Source organism: Haemaphysalis longicornis, unplaced genomic scaffold (assembly GCF_048455015.1).
Source record: "Haemaphysalis longicornis isolate Haplotype H1 unplaced genomic scaffold, Haemaphysalis longicornis Haplotype H1 scaffold_4, whole genome shotgun sequence".
NCBI lineage: Eukaryota > Metazoa > Arthropoda > Arachnida > Ixodida > Ixodidae > Haemaphysalis > Haemaphysalis longicornis.
This window is the reverse complement of record NW_027526361.1, coordinates 87,711,891-87,734,008: the sequence shown is the minus strand read 5'-3', so window position 1 is coordinate 87,734,008 and position 22,118 is coordinate 87,711,891. Positions and strand designations below refer to the sequence as shown.

General features: G+C 44.5%; 1 protein-coding gene across 3 annotated transcripts in view; it reads right to left on the bottom strand.

Annotated features, from left to right (window-relative positions):
• Nucleotides 1–22,118, bottom strand: part of LOC144178985 (glycoprotein antigen BM86-like) — a 62,334-nt gene that overhangs the window by 10,985 nt on the left and 29,231 nt on the right. Inside the window, exons 10-19 of one of the 3 annotated variants that reach the window (XM_077707135.1) lie at nt 18,966–19,054; nt 18,295–18,347; nt 16,537–16,676; nt 14,428–14,598; nt 11,952–11,981; nt 11,660–11,689; nt 8,507–8,536; nt 7,006–7,032; nt 5,144–5,167; nt 278–304 (exon numbers count right to left, since the gene is read on the bottom strand). In XM_077707135.1, the coding sequence (XP_077563261.1) occupies nt 278–304; nt 5,144–5,167; nt 7,006–7,032; nt 8,507–8,536; nt 11,660–11,689; nt 11,952–11,981; nt 14,428–14,598; nt 16,537–16,676; nt 18,295–18,347; nt 18,966–19,054 (621 nt within the window). The remainder of the gene's footprint in view (nt 1–277; nt 305–5,143; nt 5,168–7,005; nt 7,033–8,506; nt 8,537–11,659; nt 11,690–11,951; nt 11,982–14,427; nt 14,599–16,536; nt 16,677–18,294; nt 18,348–18,965; nt 19,055–22,118) is intronic. The other 2 variants (XM_077707136.1, XM_077707138.1) reach the window with 2 other exon arrangements.

Here is a 22,118-nt window from a genome sequence, read left to right as displayed (position 1 = left end):
ACGTTTGCCTGGCGTTATCTGGCCCATTTTATTGCAAGCTCTTTTCTTGGATTAAGTTGCCAAGTTTTTCTTGTCACTGCATTTTGCCTGACTTAGTTTGAAATTGTGGATATTGCTCATTTCGAAAAAACTCCTCGGGTAGTGACGACTATAGCCACACGGGCGCACTCACGTCTAAAGCCAAGGCAGCCGATAGATTTGTTTACAAGTTATGTTTACAAGTGTGGTCTTCGCCCAGTAGTTATAATTAAGTTAGTGAAGAACCGTCCTTACATACCAGGCTCTGCGTTTGTTTCCTTTGAAGCTGTAAGGTAACATAAACCAAAATTAAAAAAAAAACAGGTTCCGAATACTCTATAATCAGATTTATACAATGAGGTTTTAACCATCAAGTTAAAACTTAGTGAAAGAATTTTTTAAGCTTGCGCTATGACTTCTCTATTAACAGATCAAGTGATGCAAACATTGAGTTTGAGCAATCTAAGAAAACAGGTAGTGGTGACTATAGTTACGTGGGCTCAGCCACTTGTAAAGCAGGCCGATAGGTTTTGCACAATGACCGGTTATTATGCAGACGGCCATTAAGCAAAGAGCTGGTCTGCTACCTACACACAACCAGCCCTGGGGACAAAAGTCATCATCCATCTGTCCGTCCCCATGGCTGGTGGCTCTAAGAACTGCCTTCCGCGGCCATACCTCGCAAAGTTGAAGCTGCCCACTCACAAACGTGCCCATACAAACTTAATGCAACAGCGCTCTGTGCCGAATACCCCAGCTGCGAAATTGGCAATAAAATAAATAAAAGCCATAAGTCATAATAGAAAAGTATTAATCCAGAAAAGAAATGAGGAATAAGAAGGGATAAAAAGTGCATAAATGAAAAAATAAGAATAAAATAAAAAATCACACAGGTGCATCTTGTCCATTACCCTCACGCTATTAAAACAAAAACGTAAAAAAAAAACAAAGAGAAGCGCAAAAATATTGTTAGAAAACACCAACCATATAGTGTGGGGGTATGGTGCCGGTGGGGGTATGCGCCGGTGCGGGATATGCGCCCACCGCCAGCATGGGGCCCGCGAACCTTTCAACTGCGGCCTGGCCCACTCATAAGTGTCTTAGTTCATTTATTTTTATTTATTTTTAAAAGGGCACTCTATACGGTCAGCATTCTTGAAGCATCACCTTGGAACAAATATTTTATGATTAAGAATTGGCGTGCAGATTTTAGCCATCCTGGCGATCGGTATCGACATGCTTCTCGAATCCTGACGCCAAATTTCATTTAGAGATGGCCCGGCTTATTTGCAAGATGTTGGAAAGAATTGCAGAAGGGCTCGCTGAAGAGCCAGTTGGTACATTTTACTACGAATAAAAAGAGCGCAAAAGACCCGACGAAGTAAACACAATGAACTTCGTAGTACAATGTACGAACTGACCCTTCAGCAAACCCTTCTGCAATTAATTTTCTTACATCGGGGTCTTTCACACGTTCTACTTTGCAAAAATCTTCAATGTGACAGTGCCTGTGGTTTGTAGTATTTTACTTCTGTTTTTCTTCGTGGGAAAGAACTTCTTAATTTCGAATAGCAGCGTTAGCTGACATTTTGTTAATGTACCCCAGCCCCATTTGTTTCAACCTTTTTTGCTGTCCTGGCCCTTCCGGGACCAAATTTTGTAAATGCGGCCCACTCGCTGATGCGAGTTCGAAACCGCTGATATAGTGCCATTTATCTGCGCAAAAATCAAATATTTGCGAAGTTAAGACAATAAATTGTTATAGGAATGTAAAGGGAGATCAGTCGATAAAGCAAACACAGAACAAAACCAAAATTATTGAAACCATTATAAAACAAGGTTACCCATTTAACCAAATATAGCCCAACGCGAACAAAACCGGGAACCGGGAACGCGAACTAAGCCCAATTCGACTAGTTATCCGGAGATGTGGCGCTAAAAATCTAACAATAACCTAACAAAACCCCAATGGTTTATTAATCCAGCGCCTTCGCACGATTACCTCAGAAACGGGCAAAATAAAATTAAACAAACGAAATTCCAGCAAAAACACGTCAAGTTTATGAAACTGAGAAATGGCACAAGCATTCCCATGCATCAGTGCGGACTTTCAGCATTTTCTGTGCATTTAATCAAATACCTCCCAGTCAAACTGACACAATTAGCTGAACAGATTATCCAAGCTCTGTCCGAGTAAACTTAGGCATGATAAACGCAATTAAACTTGTGCTCACAGCAGTGCATAGCCTGAGCAATGAGAAGATGCGTGGGTGACACCGAAAATGTATAGGTGTGCTGGGTATACGCGAGGCTATCTATCCTTTTAAAGGGACACTGAAGTGATATGTAAACATTGCGGGATTACTAGCGCAAATTGTAGTCCGGAGTCCCCAGGCCATGTTTCGACCACTCTGGGCGCGTTTACGCGATTTTATTTAGTAGAAAAACTAATTCGAAAACGCTGTCCTCCTCTCTTTACGCTCGCCCATTTTCTGTGGCGTTTTCGTGTGACGTCAGGAGGGGATGAGCTGGCAATTGGCTGCGCCACGGCTGCGCTACTGCACGGCTCCCCGGCCGACAGAGTCAGTCGGCCCAGCGTTTCGTCCGCCGGCCGCCGGCGGGTCGTCGCAATCAAGGAGGTTAAAAAAAATTGCTTGGTCGCAATTCGTTCGCTTAGTTGAAACGAAGCCAGGACACGTTTGTGAATGGAAGAATGTGCCTTTCTTTACTTTGTTTGTTTGTACACTGTATCTAGCTCCAAGTCAAGGTCGCTTCACACAAGCGCTGCACATGCGACGCTTCACTGACTGGTACGCCAGTAGGAAAATATAAGGCCTCTTGAAGGCGGGAGAAGAGTCAGCGAAGTCAATATAGGTACTAAGCAAATAAAATCAACTGATATTTTTACCGTACAGCGTAAAACTAGGGCGCGGGAAGCACTTTTTTGCGCTGGGCGAACAAGCACAGCGGTCAGCAGCACGACTACGCATCTGCGAACGCTTTTCCGTCTACGAAATGCAATGGCTAGACGTGAGCTACTGTGGAAACTCGGGCGACGCTTACTGCACGATCGCAGTACAACAAATAGTCACCTAAGCGGCTTGAAATGCCAAAACTAAGTAAAAGTGTAAACCGGTTGTACAATATATACCCTATATTAGCAAGCCATTCGCGTCCCGCTCCGTGGCCTAGCAGTCTGGTGCGCTCGGGAATTCACCGCAAATGTTTTGCGAGTCACGAGTTCGAATCCCCGCGGGTACGTGCTTTTTTTTTTTGTAAGTTAACTTTTTTGTTTTCCGCCGATGTTTTCTATATTGAGTTCACCTTTTTTGGGGCCGCAACGTTTATGGCTACACGAACTAGTTCACAAAACGCGCGCAGGCTGGCACTGGCGCGCTAGCGAGTTCTCGTTGGCGTGCTGTTGCCATAAGCACCGACTGCTTGCAGGCAGTGGGCACAGGCCAGAATGAACAGACCCTTGGCCTGGTGCGAACACGCTTTTTACGATACAGGCATGAGGGAGGCAAGCTCCAAATATGGGGGAAACGCGCATGACATTTGGGCGTCTGCGGGTACGCGGAGGGCGTTCATGCACTGCGTAGGTCTCGGCTAGTGAATGCTACGACTACAAGCCGTCCTGGGAGGCTTATCTTGTGCATTTTACAGCCGACAACATGGCAGAAGCGCGGTACGATGATTACTGAGATATTGAGAATGCCCACCCAACAAAGCCATTGGTTATGTTTTACAGAACCGAAACCGAAACCGAAACTTGTGTGATTGCTAACCTTGGGCATCGTCCAATCACGGCGCCCCTCCTCTCAACGTCACAGCCTTAGTTGGTGCGGCCGCCGCAAACCGCGCATGGTAGTTTTTCTTCTTTCGCGCTTTGTAAAATAATTACCGATTTGTCAACCGGATAAACGATGAAAAGTGTGCTAATTTGAGCCAGTCTACGCAGTGCAAGCAAAAACGGGAGCTTGACAAATTCACTTCAGTGTCCCTTTAATACAAATTAAATAACTGTAGTTGATGACCGGTGAAGGTGCAGTATTAAGTGCGTAGAGTACGATAGGTTTGGTAAAAGTCAAAGCGACTATTTGATAGTCAGAATAATTGGATCGGCTAGTGTATTTTTTTTAACACGGGAGTGTTTTATGCCTGTTGCAGCAAGACCTCACCGACGTCATATCAGTCACGGAAATAACATCTCCAGTAAATGTTCATTGACGCGGCGGCACTTGGATTCGAGCCCACGTTCGCTCTGGCGGCAAGGGGAGGCGTGAAATGCTCTGTAAATTGGGCTATGGACTCAAGTCCGTATAGCTCTACGAACGTGCCCTAGATCCTTCCCTATAACATTCTCCATTCCGATGGTGCTGCTGTCTAGGAGAGGTGAAGCAAAGTAGTGCGTAATGACAATAATGAACGCCTCTAGTTGGTGCCTCGATTGGACAGTGTATAGCAGCGTAAGCTGCAATATTATTCCTCTACCGTAGCCCCGTGTAAGAAAACCTTTGCAATGAGGCGGAAAGGGAACGACGCCGACGGGCGAGTGCCGCTCTCCTGACTGGTGCGATGAGAGAGACGCCGGAGGGAAACTGAACGCGTTCACGCATTCACGGTACAAGCTACGAACACGGCCTCTCGCGTTACACAAGCTGTGCTCATCGCAATGGAAGCGTCTGTCGTACACGCCACGGAGCAGGACCGGAGCGGTCGCACCTTTGCCGAGGCGACCCGCCAGCATGACGTCACTCACTAAGCACACCCACAAGACTGCTGTCATACTCCTTTCGCTGTAGCAGACCGTGACTTCACCAAACGATTCGCTGACAACCCGTTTGGTTTCGTTCACACCTTTCGCCTTTTGCGAGATCCTGGGGTTTCAACCAGATTTACGCAATGCTATGGCGTGTGTAATCCAGTGTCCTATGTTGATGCGTCGACCGGTGCCATACCGACGAAATATTAATAGCGATGCGCAAGTTCATATCTATGCATAATCAACATTTAACTGCTCCTGTGAAAGCACATTTCACTTTCGTGTTTTACCGACTCCCATCAAAGAGGGATCAACCACGTTTTTTTTTTGCGAGTATAATTAGAAGCAGCCTCTACATACCAGGTTCGGTTGTTCCTTTCGTGGCTGTAAAAAAACATGACACCAAATGAGTTAGGACACGCCCCGAAAGTTTATCCCTGAACTTTAGTGAAAGCTTTATTCAAGGAATTCACGTGAGACGGCGTGAATGATCGCTCTTTTAAATCTGATGATTGAACGACCACCACCCCCGGTTTGAGTGACTCAAGCCAATGGACAAGGTCGGCGTCTCAACGTGTGCGCAACCACTTTTAAAGAAAACTGATGACATTTTCAGAGCTCACGTTAACTACGTGAAAGGCCGCGATGCAAAAGGATGATTGGCTGTCGATGTCATGCATTGGCACTACAGCCCATGGTGGCCTTATACTTCGCCGCAGTGTAAGCTATATATGTTAGCGGAGTTGGAAGCAAACGATAATGTTGCCGGGGTTCAGTCTAAATGTGTATTTGGTTGTTGTTAGGAGGATTTGAGCCACATGTCTTTGCTCCGGTTGATTAGTATATAGTTAAATGCTCCTTAGAGGTTAAAATGGAGCGGGTTGGTGGGACAGGTGGTGTCTGACGTTAGTTTGGCATGCCAACCGAGCGAAGAATTTTCGGGCAGGTGTCAATTTCATAGAATTTTATTTTTAATAAAGGGCCTGATATCAAAATTCTGGGCTGTTTTAACTTTTAGCAGACGTCCGAACGTGAAATTGTAGCTTCGGTATATATCTTGACCAATGAAAATAAATGCAATGAGAAAAGAGGCAGAATTCTCACATTTATGTATTTCATCTATTTAAATAAAATAAATAAATAATTGAAAACATTCCGCTTCTTTTCACATGGCATTAATTCGGTTGCAAGTTTCGCTTTTCTCTGCAGCACGCGTTTGTAGCCGGTAGAGCGGTTCGTTGTTCGAAAGTGTACGAAACCCAATTTACGATCCGTTGCGTTCTGGGCTTTTCCGTCCCTGTAGAACACTCTTCCGTTTATTCGTAGTCTAGTCCTTGAGTACATTTGCGGAATGCTCTCCACTCTCGGAATAAGGTTTGAAAAACATGTTTTAAGCAGTGGCTGCATTCATAAGAAGGTAACATGCGGTGAATCTGTCACAATGCTCGCTCACTTTCTCTGCCACTGTCACTGCCACTGCCAGTGTCACTGGTGTACGTTAAAGGGGCCATGAAGATAAAATACAACTTTAACTTGAGAAGACTAGGCTTCCGTACTTCAGTGAGCTTCATTCCAGCCACGAAAGCCGTCTTTTTACTAAAAATACGCAAGAACTATTGAAATATTTTCAAAATTCGCGCTACTGCGACGTGTTTTGGGCAAGGGTGGCGTCATATGCGGCCGTACTAAAAACATAATTTTGATTGTGTATCTCTACGTTAGCATGCATCCGATGCGATCAAACGGAACTAGAGTACCCACTACAGTCGTCCAGTCATGTTTCTTAGCGATGGGCTAGTTTGACGGCCGCCAGTCTCACAAACAAAATTCTGTTACATCATAGCAAAGTTACCGGAAAGTGTCCATGGAGACGCCTCTGCTTTACATGTTTTAATTAAAATCTTTATAATTTTTGCAGTTTCTGATAAAACTGGTATTATTGCTATCGGGATTAGGCAGTCTTTTTTTTAAATGGACCACACTTGTATTTTCTCTTCATAGCACCTTCAGGGGTTTTGTCATGCTGTGACGCAATAAGACATGTTGGCGGGGTAACTGTGACGTTGACGTACTTGTAATAAAGCACGACGAGAACTCGGACGCTGAGGGGTCAGAAATAATTTAGGCGGAATTACAACAAAACGCCATCGTAAAGCGTTAATAACACTGGACTACAAGGAAACCAGATACATTTTGTTAAGTTTGCGAAGACGTTTGCTTACCGGGGTCACCCTTTGACTCTTGTGTTGCTGTAAATAGGAACAAAATCAAATAAAAGCAGTCAATGAAAACCATTAGGTCGATGTTTAACGTTGATAGTTGAATGAGAATTGTTTTAGGTTCTCCGAAGTGATCTGGGGCGGTATTCTCGTAACTGTCCCTTTTGAAAACGTCCCCTTTGCGTCCCTTTCATCGTGACGTACTTCCGGTTAAGCAGTGGGCGTTGGCAGTAGGTTTGCCGCGCTTGCGTTACGTCACTTCCGGCTGTTTGCTTTTAGCCAATCAGGGCTCGCCAAAAGGGACACTTTTGAAAGGGACGCAAAAGGGACAAAACTCGAGAATACCGCCCCTGTTTCAACTGATCCCGAACTCTTGCTTGGTACACAGTCAGTTTTTCTCCAAGAACAATTGCAGGCAATATTTCCGTTGCTTCAGTTATCCTTTTCAGCTACTTCACTTATTTATAAACATAAACAGTTCATGTAAACATGGCTAAGGTGTAATACGGAAACCTGGTTAAACATTCAACACCGCAATCTGGCCCAGTCACATCGTAGCGCTTGTCATAAGTTCTAATACTGCGTACTACTTGTAGGCTTGGGGTTACTTTTGTACGAAAACTATAAACATTTACTTGAATACCTGCTCGCATTGGCGGCACACGTTTTTCGTCTAGTGAAAGTATGAAATAGCCTAACACTTTTTTTACAATTCAACTTCGTGGTATTTGAACGCCATTATTATCGAAGAATACATATAACGTTCCCAAAACGTCTGGCGTGACATGCGCATAAAATCGAACCGTGAAGACTCTGAAAAACCACAGTTGGTTGGTTACAACAAATACTCTGTGAAGGGTCAACAGCAAGCTTTATTTATGCTGATAATGAATGGGCTACTCCCTTTTGATAAGTAACAAGGTAAGAAACGATTTACATGCGATTGCTGAATTCAGCGGTAACGCGTAACGCATGGAAACGAATCAGTGGGAATTGACAGGTGAGTGACGACGAGAATATTAGAACTGACGGCTGTTCAAAGTGCTTCACAGTTCAAAACCTCATGATGTTCAAAGGAGGGAAAGAGATGCAAGAAAAGCCGTGATGGTAATTTGTCCCATATTGTGCGAGTAGTAGGTTAGGTGTAATAAGGCGTCTGCGGGTGAGCGGTTTTCAGCTGCTTTGCCCAAAGTGTGAAAATGACAAACAATGCGGTGTTTGGCGGAAGCAAGCAAAATATTATTTAGCGCGAATATTCAAATTAGTACATTGAAGAGAAAATCAACAAGAAAATATCGTTACTGTGTTGATAACTTTCTTCTCGTCAAGTCATTTTTCGCGCTTTTTTTATTGTATTCCTGGCTTTCGCCTTGATATCTTTTTATTCGCGCCGAGATTTTGTGACTGTCGAGGCAATTGGGAGCTTAAAGGTTATATGGCTGGTGACTGCACCTGTTTAAATTATCAGTCGCGAAGTTCGTAAGCTGGCTTAATGTCAACTTACCGGGTTCAACAGCCGGATCATCTGCGCCAGCTAGAGAAAGAAAAAGGAAAACACAGAAGAATCACACCAGTTATTAGAGTTAAAACACCCGCATTTCGCGTAACTTGTAGCACTGGTGCGAATTTTAGCTGTGATCGAAGCCGCACATAAGTAGTATGCATGAAACTATGGCGAAATTCTGCCAACAATTTTCATCGCACATTTATCTAGACCGCCCGCTCAGTATTAAAATCACCTAGGTACAGGTGCGTGTCCTTCCGTGGCTGCAAGAATTCCAGAATACCGACTAAGAAATGACAGGCCGCTGAAACCTTTATGCCTAAACTTGAAGTGAAGTGTTCATTAAAGCAATATGCTTAAAATTTTCGTGAATGACGGTTGGTGACCGTAACAGATCCGCAGCCACTCCTAAGGGATGGCTACAGCCCTTTAAGAATGCAGGTTTATTGCGTGGTAGGACCCTATGAAAACCTGGTCTACCATCAAAACTATGCACTGGCTGCCATGGCATGCCAGCCTAATAGCGTCATTGGGCAAGCTTTTAATGTTTGTGGTATTGGCGGTAAAGGATAGGGTTGCTGCCCTCCAGTCGAAGTAATTTTTTGAGGGTTGCTTTTTGGTGTTTTCGACCAAAATTGCTTTGGCCTGTTCGGTTCCCGCGTAGTTAAATTTTACTTGAAGAATAAATGCACACTAAAGGGTAAAAACCAGTTGGCCTGTAGAGATCAATTACAGCGCCGTGAATCTAAGTACACCATTCTCGCTAATAGCAGTTGTATAATAAGGCAGAAAATGTCAGAAACGTGGAAACAGGGGACGACGCCCCGCCCGCGTTTTTTTTTTTTGGTACCATGGTTTGGGACGTCACAAAAGTTGTGAAGGGCGAGAGCTCACTGGAGAAGCATCTATAGATGGTTTCCTAAAATGAACAGTTCGTAAGCGCTTGAACAGGTGAAATAAACGTAAATGAATGCTTTCCGTAAGCTCATCGTATACAAAACACAGCAACACAGACTACAGCTTTTGTACGCAGGCTGCTTCCCTCACTATTCAATCAGCCAGCACGCTTTCAGTTTAGTTTTTGTAAAGCATTGGTGCGCATTTAGGAAGTCATTAACCTGCGGCAGTTAGCGCTCAAACCTGTGCAAGCAATATGCCAGGCAGGAAGCAACTGAAGTGTCTTCATTAGAAGCGGGAAAAGGAACAAGATGCAGGGCAGGTGGTTAAGGAATCATCCTGCCCTTCCTATCTCCCGTTGCCCGCGCGCGGATATTGCTATCAATACAGCGAGCTGGGGCCCAGTACGAACATAATAATCCGTAAGTGAACTTACTGCGAGGTGCCCGATTTACCCTTTTGCTTTTCCGTTCGCCTCGAGACGCCATTGATAATCCGTAAAGCATGCGTCGCTCTGCCATCGTTATGTTTGCGCCGGGCGTAGCGCGGGCTTGGCTGTCGTGAAGAGCGTTTATTTCACGCTAGGTTGCTGCCGCGCGCGAGCAGATGATATGAGATGGCTGTGATCTCCACACGAGTTGACACCCTAGTGAACGGTGCCATCCGGGAGCCTAGGACGCTGCTCTTGATATTCGAAACGCCGCTTGTTGATTCAAAAGAGGCTTCACTGGCAGCCTGCTGGATGGGGTCGGGGAATCCGCAGTAGGCGGGCACGCCTGCCGCTGGAGCATCTAACACATTTATCGTTCCGCCGGTAAAAAATCATAGATGTCCTAGCCCAACGTTTATAAAACCAGCTGCCCAAGCCAGCCTCCTCGGCTAGAGCAACGTTGCCGTCATAGAGTTTAATAGTAGTATATATTAGAGGGAAATCTGGCGCTGCATTCGCGTGCCGCCGTGGGTGGCAGCAATGCAGATAGCGACGTTCCTCGCCTCCTTGGCTTGGTTAGCCACATGGCTTCTTTTTCGTCTTGAAGCCAAAATCGTCTTGAATGTGGTAGCATTCCGGTCTTTTGTTTTCGCAGTAAACATTAGTTTACACCGTACCAGGTCTGGCGTCGACTGCGAGAGCTGCCCCGTTGAACAAATAAATAAGCTTTGAAAAATGGTCACAATACCCTGCCTTGTTCGAAAGAATATAACATGCCGGGATCGATCACTCATCCTCGATAGATTTCTCAGACCCTCTCGAAATGATTAGCGTATGCCAAAGGTTTTTTTCTGGCTGCGCATGCCAAATATTGACGGTGTGAATGCTGCGCGGCCGTCCCCGTAAATTACCAAAGCGAAGAATTCGCAGCACTGCGGCAACGCAAAATAATAAATATCAAATTGACCTAAATAGTTGTTTGTAGGGTCGGCAGCATTGAAGTTAAGCTCACCATACGAAAAGCATCGATCCTATAAACCAGCCCATACCAAGCTTTCATATTCGGATCACCACAGAAATCGAGTCCAGGCGTTTGAGTGTAGTTGCGCTTGAAATTAAACGCCGGAAAGTTGTTAAAGGCCCCATGCGACCCCAGTGCCATGTATTGCAACAATAAATGACCCTCTTTAACTTTTCGAAAAGGAAGCTGCTCTTTCTTTCACGCTAAAATTTTGCACGAAAGTTACGTTTTATGGTTCATGTTCAGCAACATAAAGTTGCACTCATTTAAAACTGCTTTTCAATCCAAAACACGTGCAATTCAAACCGCCTGCAGATGCCAATAAGGAGACCAGAGACAATTTTAATATTTGTTGGCGATCTGTTTAGCATTTAAGGTGTGCATACTGTATTTTATTCTGCGACAGAATACATGTAGGAAAGGGCTTTACACGGTTCGCACATAATTTGGAAAAAACATAAACAGCTGACGCCACCTTTGACACCATGTAATGGGTTCAAACAATCCATTTTATGTTGCTGAAAAACTGCGACAGTGCGCTGTTCCGTAGTGCTTCTTATCTCTTCATGTTTCGTGCTTCTCTCTGAGCACGTTTTATATATTAATTATCTCTTTATGATGTAGTATGTATATATATATACTTAAATAAACATTGAATATATATTTCTTCTCATATTTTTCCCAGTGGAGTGAATTAAGGAATTTCACACGTTTGACATCACAATAGCTCTAACAGTTCTAGAATCCACAAGGTCTAAATTAAAATATATCGTCGCTTTTGCAAGCTGGTCGATCGTGGACTTACCGGGTTCTACATTAGGATCATCCGTGTCCGCTAGAAAGAACAAGAAAAACAAAAAGTGGTCATAATGGCGGCGGTCATTTCACGGCTCTTGGGGTTTCGGGGTTTTCTAATTAAATTGAATAAATAGTTGATTAAACACTGATTAAATAGTTCTCCTCATATTTTTTTCAGTGGAGTCATTTAAGGAATTTGACACGTTCTTGATATTACAATAGCTCCAACGATTCTAGAATCCACAAGGTCTAAATGAAATATATCGTCGCTTTTGCAAGCTGGTCGATCATGGACTTACCGGGTTCTACATTAGGATCATCCGTGTCCGCTAGAAAGAACAAGAAAAACAAAAAGTGGTCATAATGGCGGCGGTCATTTTGCGACTCTTGGTTTGCGGGGTTTTCAGGTTACTATTTTTTTCTGCTCGTATTTCTGGACTTTTTCTCCTGACTTCGGCAATCCATAAAGACGGTCTCTCGGTGGTTACGAGGGCGTAGGACAGCGAAGCTGAGTACAACCATTCAACATTTCTCTTGATGCATTGAGCGCATCTGTTTGGTAATAACTCACTTCTGGGAGAAGTAGCTATAAAACACCTGGCTCACATGCAACTTAAACCATCTGGTATTCTTTATCCTGTCATTCCTTGAATCCAATCCTCGCATCATGAAGGCGTTTTTAAAGGGGAAATAATGCTCAAACAGTTCAAATTACTTGTTTCTTCCCGCTAGCGTAATTCAATCCCCATGCATATATATAGTTAATCCATGAAGCCATATAATGTAAAGGAAAAACACTTTTAAATATTATAATTATTTAACACGCAGGTACAAGCACGCGCGTTGGGGATGCTATGCTTAAACTGTCCGTTCTAGTAGGTATGATTAAACGTAGCCCAGTCGTTTCTTTATTATTACGTTGTTGAATAGCGTGTTGACGATTGTTCTTCTCACACCAAGCCAATTCGCTTTTGAACAACGTTCTGTTTCTGGAACCAAGAAAACGAGCGCAGGGTTGTGTAAAATTAAGGAGTATCGAGAGCGTGCGTGAAACGTTTGCTACGAGCCTAAGCTTTTCCTGCATTTAGGTGAAGAAGGCATCAAAGCATGGGAAACAACATGTTTTCGCCACATTTACTTTCAAACTGTAAACCGCGTTTCAGCGTGTAATATGGCCGCAGTCAGCTTGTTTGGTGTTCAAGAATGCATTTGACTACATAAGACATGCTCTAGTTTCTGTTTCAGCCTCCAATGGGATGGGCTTCCACGTAATGTAGTAGACATTTTTAATATTTATATGCGTAAGAACTTAAACGTTAGCGTCACTTTCACAATCTAAGCCGTCAAAATGATACACCAGAACGAGTAAAAGAAATTTTAACATTGTTTTCCAAGTGTAACCGTAATATACTAGAACCTACAATTTTCTCGCTAGTATATAAAAATCATCGACGATCTATATGTTTACTACTACGCCATTTTACCTTAAAGGGGCACTGACACAAAATTTTGGAGGCGAGATAACTTCGGAGATAGATTGGTGGGAACACATATACATCATCTGCAAAATATCAGCGGCGAATACAGCCTAGAACACATTTAAAATCAATTTTAAAGTGTGCGAAACGCGACCGAGCAGCCAGGAGAGGACCACGCGCAATCGACATCCCGAGGATATTATGTAAATAAAGAACACCCAAATACGTCACGAGTTTGTGTTTGCCGCTTCCGCACTGCCAGCGTTTTTCGTCGGCTCACCCGGCTCGCCGCTCCAATCGGAGGGCCGGAGGGCGGAGCTTCTGCTCTCGAGAACGAACGGCCCGATCGTTGGCGGCGGAGGCGCCGTGATTTCGTCAGCTCATCGGGCAGCTGGCCGCGACGAAAGTTCTACAGCGATTCCAGGCACTCTGTTTCTATTACTGTTTATTACCATTGGATGCGAAAACGCGCCGGAGGCACGAAAATGAGCTAGCCGCACGGTCGCTGTGCAGGCGGCGGCGTGCACGGCCGCTGGCCCAGGCCGGCGCAGGTAGCTGGAGTGATAGCTTGTTACCGCTGCACGAAATTGTCCCCAAGTCCCGACCATGGTGGCTTGCATGAGAAAGGAGTTAATGATGCCATGGCGGGTTGCATTAAAATTGTCATCTGCACCGCTTACGAGAGCGGCACTCGAATATCCGCCGCAGTGATAAGCCGAACACATCTGTAGGCGGACCTGTAGGCAGACCGGCCGGCTGCTCCCAGCGCGCGTCTTGCCACCCACCGTCTCGAGCGTCGCGCGTCGTTCTTTAGCCGCGGTAGCATTTGCACTCGCAGCGGCTGCGTCACATCCACGGTCGCTTTTTAATTAAGCGCCTCACGAGATCAGTACGTGGGGGCATTCGCAGAAACTGCCGTCGATGCGGATTCGACAGTGCTACGGCGGCTCTGCTCTGTGATATCCCTCTGACGGTCACGTGTTCAGCTTTGTTCACACAAAATCCACAAAATCCGTCGTTTCGCGGCACTCGCTGAAACCGAAACTGCGACTGGCCGCATTGAAAATGCCTCTAATTAAACAACCGTTGCACGCTGAAGCAAATGAGGTTTCTACAGGTTATAAGTAGGTCACTAGCTACTTATCGCAACAAAAAAAACAAGATGCAAAATTTTTGTGTCAGTGCCCCTTTAAGCATGAACGCTTTGCTTCCGGGCGGGAATGTATGATTAAATTCTTCCTCTTTTACACCGGCCGCACTTTTTTTTTATTCCATTTCTTCTTATATTATTACTCACGTTCGCAGATTGATCGCCGCAGCCGACCTACAGACTGTTGATTGACTTCTTTGAATCCTGGAGCGCACTTAAACCAAAAGATGTTTCCATCCTTCACGCACTTATTCGTCCCGTTGTATGCGACCTCCTGCTCTTTCAGCACACTTTCACACAGGTTCTCTTCCTCGATTTCTGAAAATATTCCTTAGATTGGCAAAGGTTTTGGTGCTCATCCTGTATCAACTCAGTATATTCCCAGTAACAAACAAGAACACACAACGCACAAAGAAAACTTCCTTATATTATGACCAAATTAGACGCATACAATTTAAGGATGCAAAAATTCGAAAATTATGAGGAACAGTCAAGATAGCAACGCTGTGATCAAGACAAGAAGATAACACCTACACGGTGTCATTCGCTTGCCGCTGTTTTATACTAGACTGATGAAAGATATTATAGGGCCTTGTACAACAAGAAATTGAAGCAGAAAATTTGGATGAACAGTGTGGTTTCCTACATCGACGTTGTGTGTTTTACAAAATGTTTCAGCACAAAAAAAAATTTTATATAAGAGCTCTGGGTGGTGACACACCATTGAACAAAAAATATACGCCACATATACGCCGTAGATCAATGCCCCTGTAAATTAAACGTGCAGAACTGTTTTATCCAGTCAACCTGTTTTGCTGCGGAGGTTGAGGTTGCATAAAAATGGCACTAAACCATTATACCGGACAGAGCCACCCCGTTCAGTGCCAGAAAGTAAACTTTCAGCGCCTAATGGTAAGGTCACCTACGCAAAGCAGCGTTGGTGCAGCTGTGTGTATCGATGTCCACGAACGGCAAAGCACACGGCAGGCATTCACGTGGAAAGAGCACTAGGCACTTCGCGCCATTCACCGTTCCCACCCGTGTCTGTAATTGGGCTAACAACCTTTTTTTCAGTGCGTCAAATAGGTATTAATTCAAGTACATATACAAACAATTCGAGACGTTTAACTATTTCTTTGCTTCTTTATGCGATCGTAATGGGTTTGAATTCGATTCTGGTTCATGAGCGTACCAATGTGTTCCGCTGCTTATAGTTTACACATGCACTCAGTTTTAACACTCTTTTCATGAATTCCTCAGTAATAAATTAAACTGAACTTGGCAAAGTACATGTGCGCTTGCGCCGCAACTGAGTAGACCCAAGGCTGCAGTTTACGCCAAGGGCTAAGGCAATCGCATATGTTTATAGTGTATATGACGGGTGGAGAACTGCTTGCTAACAATTGATTAGTTGTAGGTCGGAAAACTAGACGAAGAAATTTTATCAAAAAGCTCGTTTTTGCGTAGCGTACACTAATACAATTATTAAGAAAGCTGTAAGAAAATAAAATATTCACCAAAGCTTGACAGTGCTCCCACACTCACAAGCAGCCTGCCGGAATTACCAAGAAGGGCGAACTTTTAAGACGGCGCCTCGTATATTATCCAAGACATTCCAAGCACGCTGAAACCCACTAGAAATCTACATTCTGTGGACACCGGGGCAGGAATTCCTAGAAGGCAACGTAGCGGCCGACGCCGTAGACCGAGACCTCTCACTCCGGGCAGTTGCCTTGCCGGGAACACACCTCTTCCCCAGGATACCACATACCCACGCCATTGCCACATGAACTAGAGATATCTTGAACACCGCGGGCTTACGAGACCGAAATACCTGCCTCCAGGTCAAAAACTCAACAGATAGGAATCAACTCAACTACGAAGACTTTAGACAAATTCATTCCCACATACCGTACATTTGTTACGGTAATGTACCCCACATTATACAGCTACGAATGCAAGTTCTGCAGCGGAACTTCAAACATTCTATATCACGCAGTATGTGAGCGTAACTCCAGGGGATCCTGGCAGCATCACCGGAGCAGTGGGAGGCCGTGCTGACCAGCGAGGACCTGGAGAACCAGCGTTGCCTGGTGACTCGGGCCGTTCATGTTGCGGCAGGCCATGGCATCCCGGACTATAAATGCCAACCACCCAGGATGATCACCTCAATACAAGCGCAGAAGATCATCCCTCACTCTTTCACCCACTTGTGGCAAATAAACGTTTATACTACTACTACTCGGCAAAGCTTACCAGTTGCAGAACCTTTTTCAATCGGTAGGCTCGGGTACAGCATGCAGTATTCTCCTTCCTGGTATTCGCACATCTGGAGCTTTTTCCGCAACAATTCTGGCAGCGGCTCGTTAAATATCAACCTTACTTTAATCTTCTTCCTATGTGTATAGACAAGGATTCCTTTCAGGCATGACGTGCAAAGCGCAGAAGTGTTCAACAAACAAAGTGCATGGGTGATAGGCACGCTGCAGAATTTGAAACTGCGGTTTAACTGAAAACTTTGCTGACGATATTGCCTAAAGTAAGGAATTTTTGGTGTAGCACTTCCATAGGGTGACGTTATCGAAGGGGAAAATTACAACACTTAATACGAACTAATTTTTACGGCATCTAAAGCACACTTATACACATTCGGTAGCTTTAACAAAGTGGCGTCTTTTGACTACTTTTTACACCGGTTGGTAACATTCTCAGGCTGCGGCATTCGGATGGTAACTTTGGAGAGCGACAGAGTAAGGTGCATTATTCACTGTTTTGATTGGCGTGAGCCCCACATTTATGTCTGCTAATGTTACGCAACCTTGATTAGGGCACCCAAGCGCGGCTTTTCTATTGCCCGCACTTGTGTTTCGTGTATATTTTGTCCTATGCGTGCTCTTAACAGTGGTAATCTCAGCGCTGTGTTTTCTCTTCCGCCCTCCTCCAAGCTTAGTAGAGTTTTTCTACCACGTGAGTGGGCCAAGAAGCCCCATCTCCCATAGTGTACACTGGTAAAAAAAACCCCGGGCCATCTCCACTAACGTGAAACCTGGGGAGGGGAGAAATATGCAGTGCATAAGTGTTTTCGCGTCAACGTCGCGTTTCTGCAAACGATGGAACCGTTGGGGGGGGGGGGGGGGGGGGGGTAGAGGTCTATATAGTTGCTGTAAAAGCCTTTTCTCTTTGAAGCACGAAACTCTCTAGCACGTGATATAAACGAGTGTCCCGGTGGTTTTGTTGGTACACGTTACGAGGCGCTCCAGCGCGAGGCGTAAACGAGTGTCCCGGTGTTTGTTTAGCACGCGTTACGTTCCAACGCGAGGCGTAAACGAGTTTCCGGGGTTTTATTACCATGACGACATGAGATGAATGACTATTAGGACGACGACGACTACGACGATGACCGCACACGCCAACAGCCCCAGCCCCTAAAGCACTTCGCCCCTAATACAAACTCTCCGTTCGCTGCCCTTTGCACAGCCATAGAACGCAGCCGACCATCCGTACCTCCTACTCCTTATTATATTTGAGCGTAGCTAAGTAACGTACGTATACAATTGATGCGCCACGCCTTTTCTCACGCGATAACAGTGCCACCGATTTTTGGTGTTTAAGCATCGATGGTAGCTTTTAATCTTTATAGCCTTATTGAACAGCTGCAAATTAGAATGTTCTCGCAGTTCGCGTTTTTACTTACCGATTCGTAGCATTTTTGCATATTTTTTGCTGATTACATTAGTGCTAAATAAACTGAACGTTGAGAATTTGTTTATTTTCAAAGAGCCCAAAACAGTAATACTTTACCTCTCTTTGTCTCCCTGTAGAAATCATTCAAAATGCAATCTCTTTCAAGAAACTACCAACACATTTTCCTTCAGAACCGCGCCCGCACAGGCCTCCATATGTATATGACACCAGAAATTTCCCTGCACCTATGACCTGCCACGGTGTCTTTATTTGTGTATTTTAAATTTCTTGATTGTCTACTTCCTTGTGCAATCATATTCGTATACTCACGTGCAGTTTAGTATTTGCACCATGTGAACGCGAGAGCCCAAAGCCGTTCGCATCTGTGAGAAAATACACAGAATGTGATGAGTGAGTTCCCCCGCCAAACTGTCGCATTCTCTGCCACATTCTATAGTAGCCAGCGCTCACAGTTAGTGTAAAGAAGACTCAGCTGTACTTCGAAGTTTATTGTACTTTTGCTATAGTCGCTTTCACATCCGAAAAAGTTCGTCCACGGAACCAAAACAGGTGAAATTGCATATTCCATCTCTGGAACCCCAGCGACTCTGAATTCTTTTCACTTATAAAAAGCGCGCTGGCTTTTTCGTTTCTCAGAAAGATTAGGAAAGTATTTACAATTCGCAATTCTAGTACCCGAATATAGAAGAATTGTTTGGTAAGGTGGAAATTATAATTTTTTTCTTGGAATATCTTGGAAGATTCTTTTGGTTTGGGCGAGGGCGTAGGCCTTCCTGGCATTATAGTTAGAAATATTATTGTTTTTCAGGGCTAGTAATGAACATTTACTGAAGATTTAGGAGCGGGGTAAAGACTCACACGCAGGCACAAGATCTCTCCCCAAAGACGAGCAAAAATTGGTTTCTGATATTGGGACCGGTCTCTTTTCGAATGGGTGTGGACTAAACTGAGCAAAGACCAGACGGTTTTTTTTTACTCACCGCTTGGAAAACTCGCTGACCATAAAAATCACAATCGTCATGCTCGAGCGATATGTTTGGCTTGAAACTGACAGTATAATAGTACCGTTCTGAAAAACAAAAGTAGCAAAAATGGAGCTTAATGCGGGTTTGGGTTGTCGGGCATGCTCGGGGCCGTCTGTCTGGGCTCGTGGCTTTTTTTTGCCCAACATCTCAGTGTACGAAAAAGTGGCTGTTCAAGAAATATCAAAGAAACGATGAGGAAATGCTGTCTTTTAGAGCGAAAGCTCTAATACGCTACATCTTCCAAGGTGATTCACCGCGTTGCAATGTCCCTCGGCCGCCGGCCCGCAAGCTATCTCCCTTTCAGCGCAAGCTGCGCCTTTTTTAGCAATCCGCTTGTAGGCAGCTTCGTCGCTGCGGTACCACAGAATTACGCCAGGGTGAAACAGCTGCTTCGCATGTGCCTTATAACCCAGCGGCGGCTGTGATGTCTTTTCGTACGGGTCAGTGCAATCGAACCACGTGACTAGGCGAGGTTTTAACGAAGAACACTGGGTTGACTGAGTTTACAGAAAGGAAACCTAGAGAACAGGCGACCAACGCACACGGCAGCGCTGCTTTGCCGGCTGCTTTGCCGGCGCTTGGCGCGGTGCCTAAGGGTGCATTTCAATGTACCCTTTAGATGGCTTAAGCCTCGTTTTATTTTGAACGAAGCAACCTACGGCCACTGCTTCGAGGAGACAGCATTGAATTCCGCAACGATGGAGGCTACCTTCCTATCTCAACTACTAAGTGACGCCAGCGCCACCTTTCTGTGTACTAAGGTTGCAACAAATTAGCTTTTTACTTTTTGAAATATTCAGTATAGTTTACTAGTGGTGAAGGTGTTTTTGTTCAGTTCCTAATTCACATAAAGTTTGTAAGAACAAGGGTAATACTCTTTACGAAACGTGCGGCTTGCGTTGCTACACATGTCTGCTACAAAGTTGCCGTCTGCGTTGGTGACCGCTGCGTATTTCCAATTCTGCTTTCTTCAGACGTGTAATTAGACTGCTTCGTAGCCTGTCTACCAACCTGTTCGAAATTTGGAACGCAGCCTCAGTATCGGCTTCGAAGGCCCGCGGGTTGTACTATGTGTGCGAGCCCTCAGAGCAAGGGAAAGGATGAATGCCATCCACTAGATATAACTAGAAGCCAGGCTGCTAAATCTCAAGCAAAGGCAAAACTTCTCGAAACACTGCGTAGATAATCTTTGTTTTCGGGCGTGAGAACTACTCTGAGCAGCGTTAAACCTGGACCAGACTTTTTTTGCGTGTGTACAACAAAAGCAAAGGGAGACAATGCTAAAGCTTGCGTATACGTAGAAATGAAATCAAGGCAGCTCACACTAACGCGTAAGACTTGAAGGTAGCACAGCGGTACGCAACTTTCACGGCCATCACAGTGGTTCAAGTCCACGATTGCAGCCGAATCTTCTTTTTCGCTGCCACAAAGACCACAACTCCATCATTGTTGCTATGGGTGTGAGCTTCCTTCATTTCTCGGCAAGTGATAATCATTGGACCTCGGCTTGGAGGGCCGTACGCAATGACGCGTCTTTCTTATTCCAAGCAAGTGTTGCCATGATTACAACAAACCCTACAGTCTTTTCTCGTTTTGAGAAAATGTTGGAAAGATTATGGCGATCATTGGAGGTATTTTTTGGTTTGTTTTGGGCCAATCTTGGCCAATTTCCCAAAAACCCGATCGCTCGGCATTTTCTTGGTTTTGTCAACTACCGGCCGGCCACCGCGAGGCCCGTGCTCCTGTGCGCGCGCTCGGCAATTTCTTGGTAGTTTTAACTGCGGACACAAAGATGTATGATTTTCTAAACAGCTTCGCTGTTGAAATCATGTTTGAGTGATTGAGAAGACGTTTATTCAGTTCTGTCGCGCTTGCATGAATGACCGTGGAGCTTGTACTTGAGCAGGCGGTGTGAATGAAAACTTTTCCAGCATTAAGCAACATGAGGGCTCCTTTCACATATCTTTTTTTTTTTTACAATTAGGTAAAAAAGTGTATGCACTTATAGGAGCTGTATTAGAACGTTGGCATCAGTGAGCACACGTAGGCACGTGAATACAATGCAGTTATTTCTCTCCACAAGGATGGTTTTTTTCCTGTGTTTTGAGTGAATCTGCTAGAGATATCCACGTGATTGTTAAACATCTAGATATTTCAAACTCGAGCTAAATGCGCAACCTAAATTCTCGAATAGGAACATCTTTGACAGAACATTGCCTGGTTGGGTTAAACATTGGAGAGCTATGTAAAAAGTAGAATTCAAGAAGAAACTGGGCTCCTTGATCTCTGACACGATAACCTTAAAAAAGATCATGATGTTTGGGGAGCGGCTATGCTTGATCACAGGCGTTCCATGAATGGTTTGAGAAAACTTTGAGCAATGGAGTACCCTTCTTATGGGCTTGATGAGAAGGTTCCGTCTAGGAATTAATCTCAGAATTACACAAATATAGGGAAAATAGCTAATGCCAATTTAAATTTTAGCCTCTTTTTTTTGCGGAAACTGCTCGCTTGAACTGCGGTACTGTGCTTTAGGCGCCATCGTATGTTGAACGCTCGTATATAGGCGCCATCGTATGTTGAACGCTCTTGAGAAGAAAAGCTACAAAGGCCTCTTATGTAGATGTTCTCGCCTGTGGAACCGTTTTTGACTCGCAGACTACGAAAACGCCAATACTTTTACTCATATATTTGTGTGAATTTTAGACTTTATTTTCACTAGCTGTAACCACCATAAACAACTTAACTTTGCAGTGTTAAAATTTATCGGGAAAGATTTAGACACTTCTCCATCTGGTTATATCAGATAAATCCCTCGATTTCAAGAGCAATTAAAAATCCCATAATTGATATCTCAACAGTAAAATAAAAATATCATTGCTGAATAGCACGGCTAGGTGGGAAGTTTGTGAAAGCTTTTTGTTTCACTTTGAATTTACTTTTCAATTACTTTTACAATAATTTACTGCCACTTTTCAAATATGTTTGTCGCCTCGAATCAATTTTAAAAATGTGAACGACAGACAAGCCTAAGCTATCGCTTCCATCATCACTATCGCGAGCACATGTGACATGCTGTTGGAGTAATGAGCAAAATGGCAAACGTCC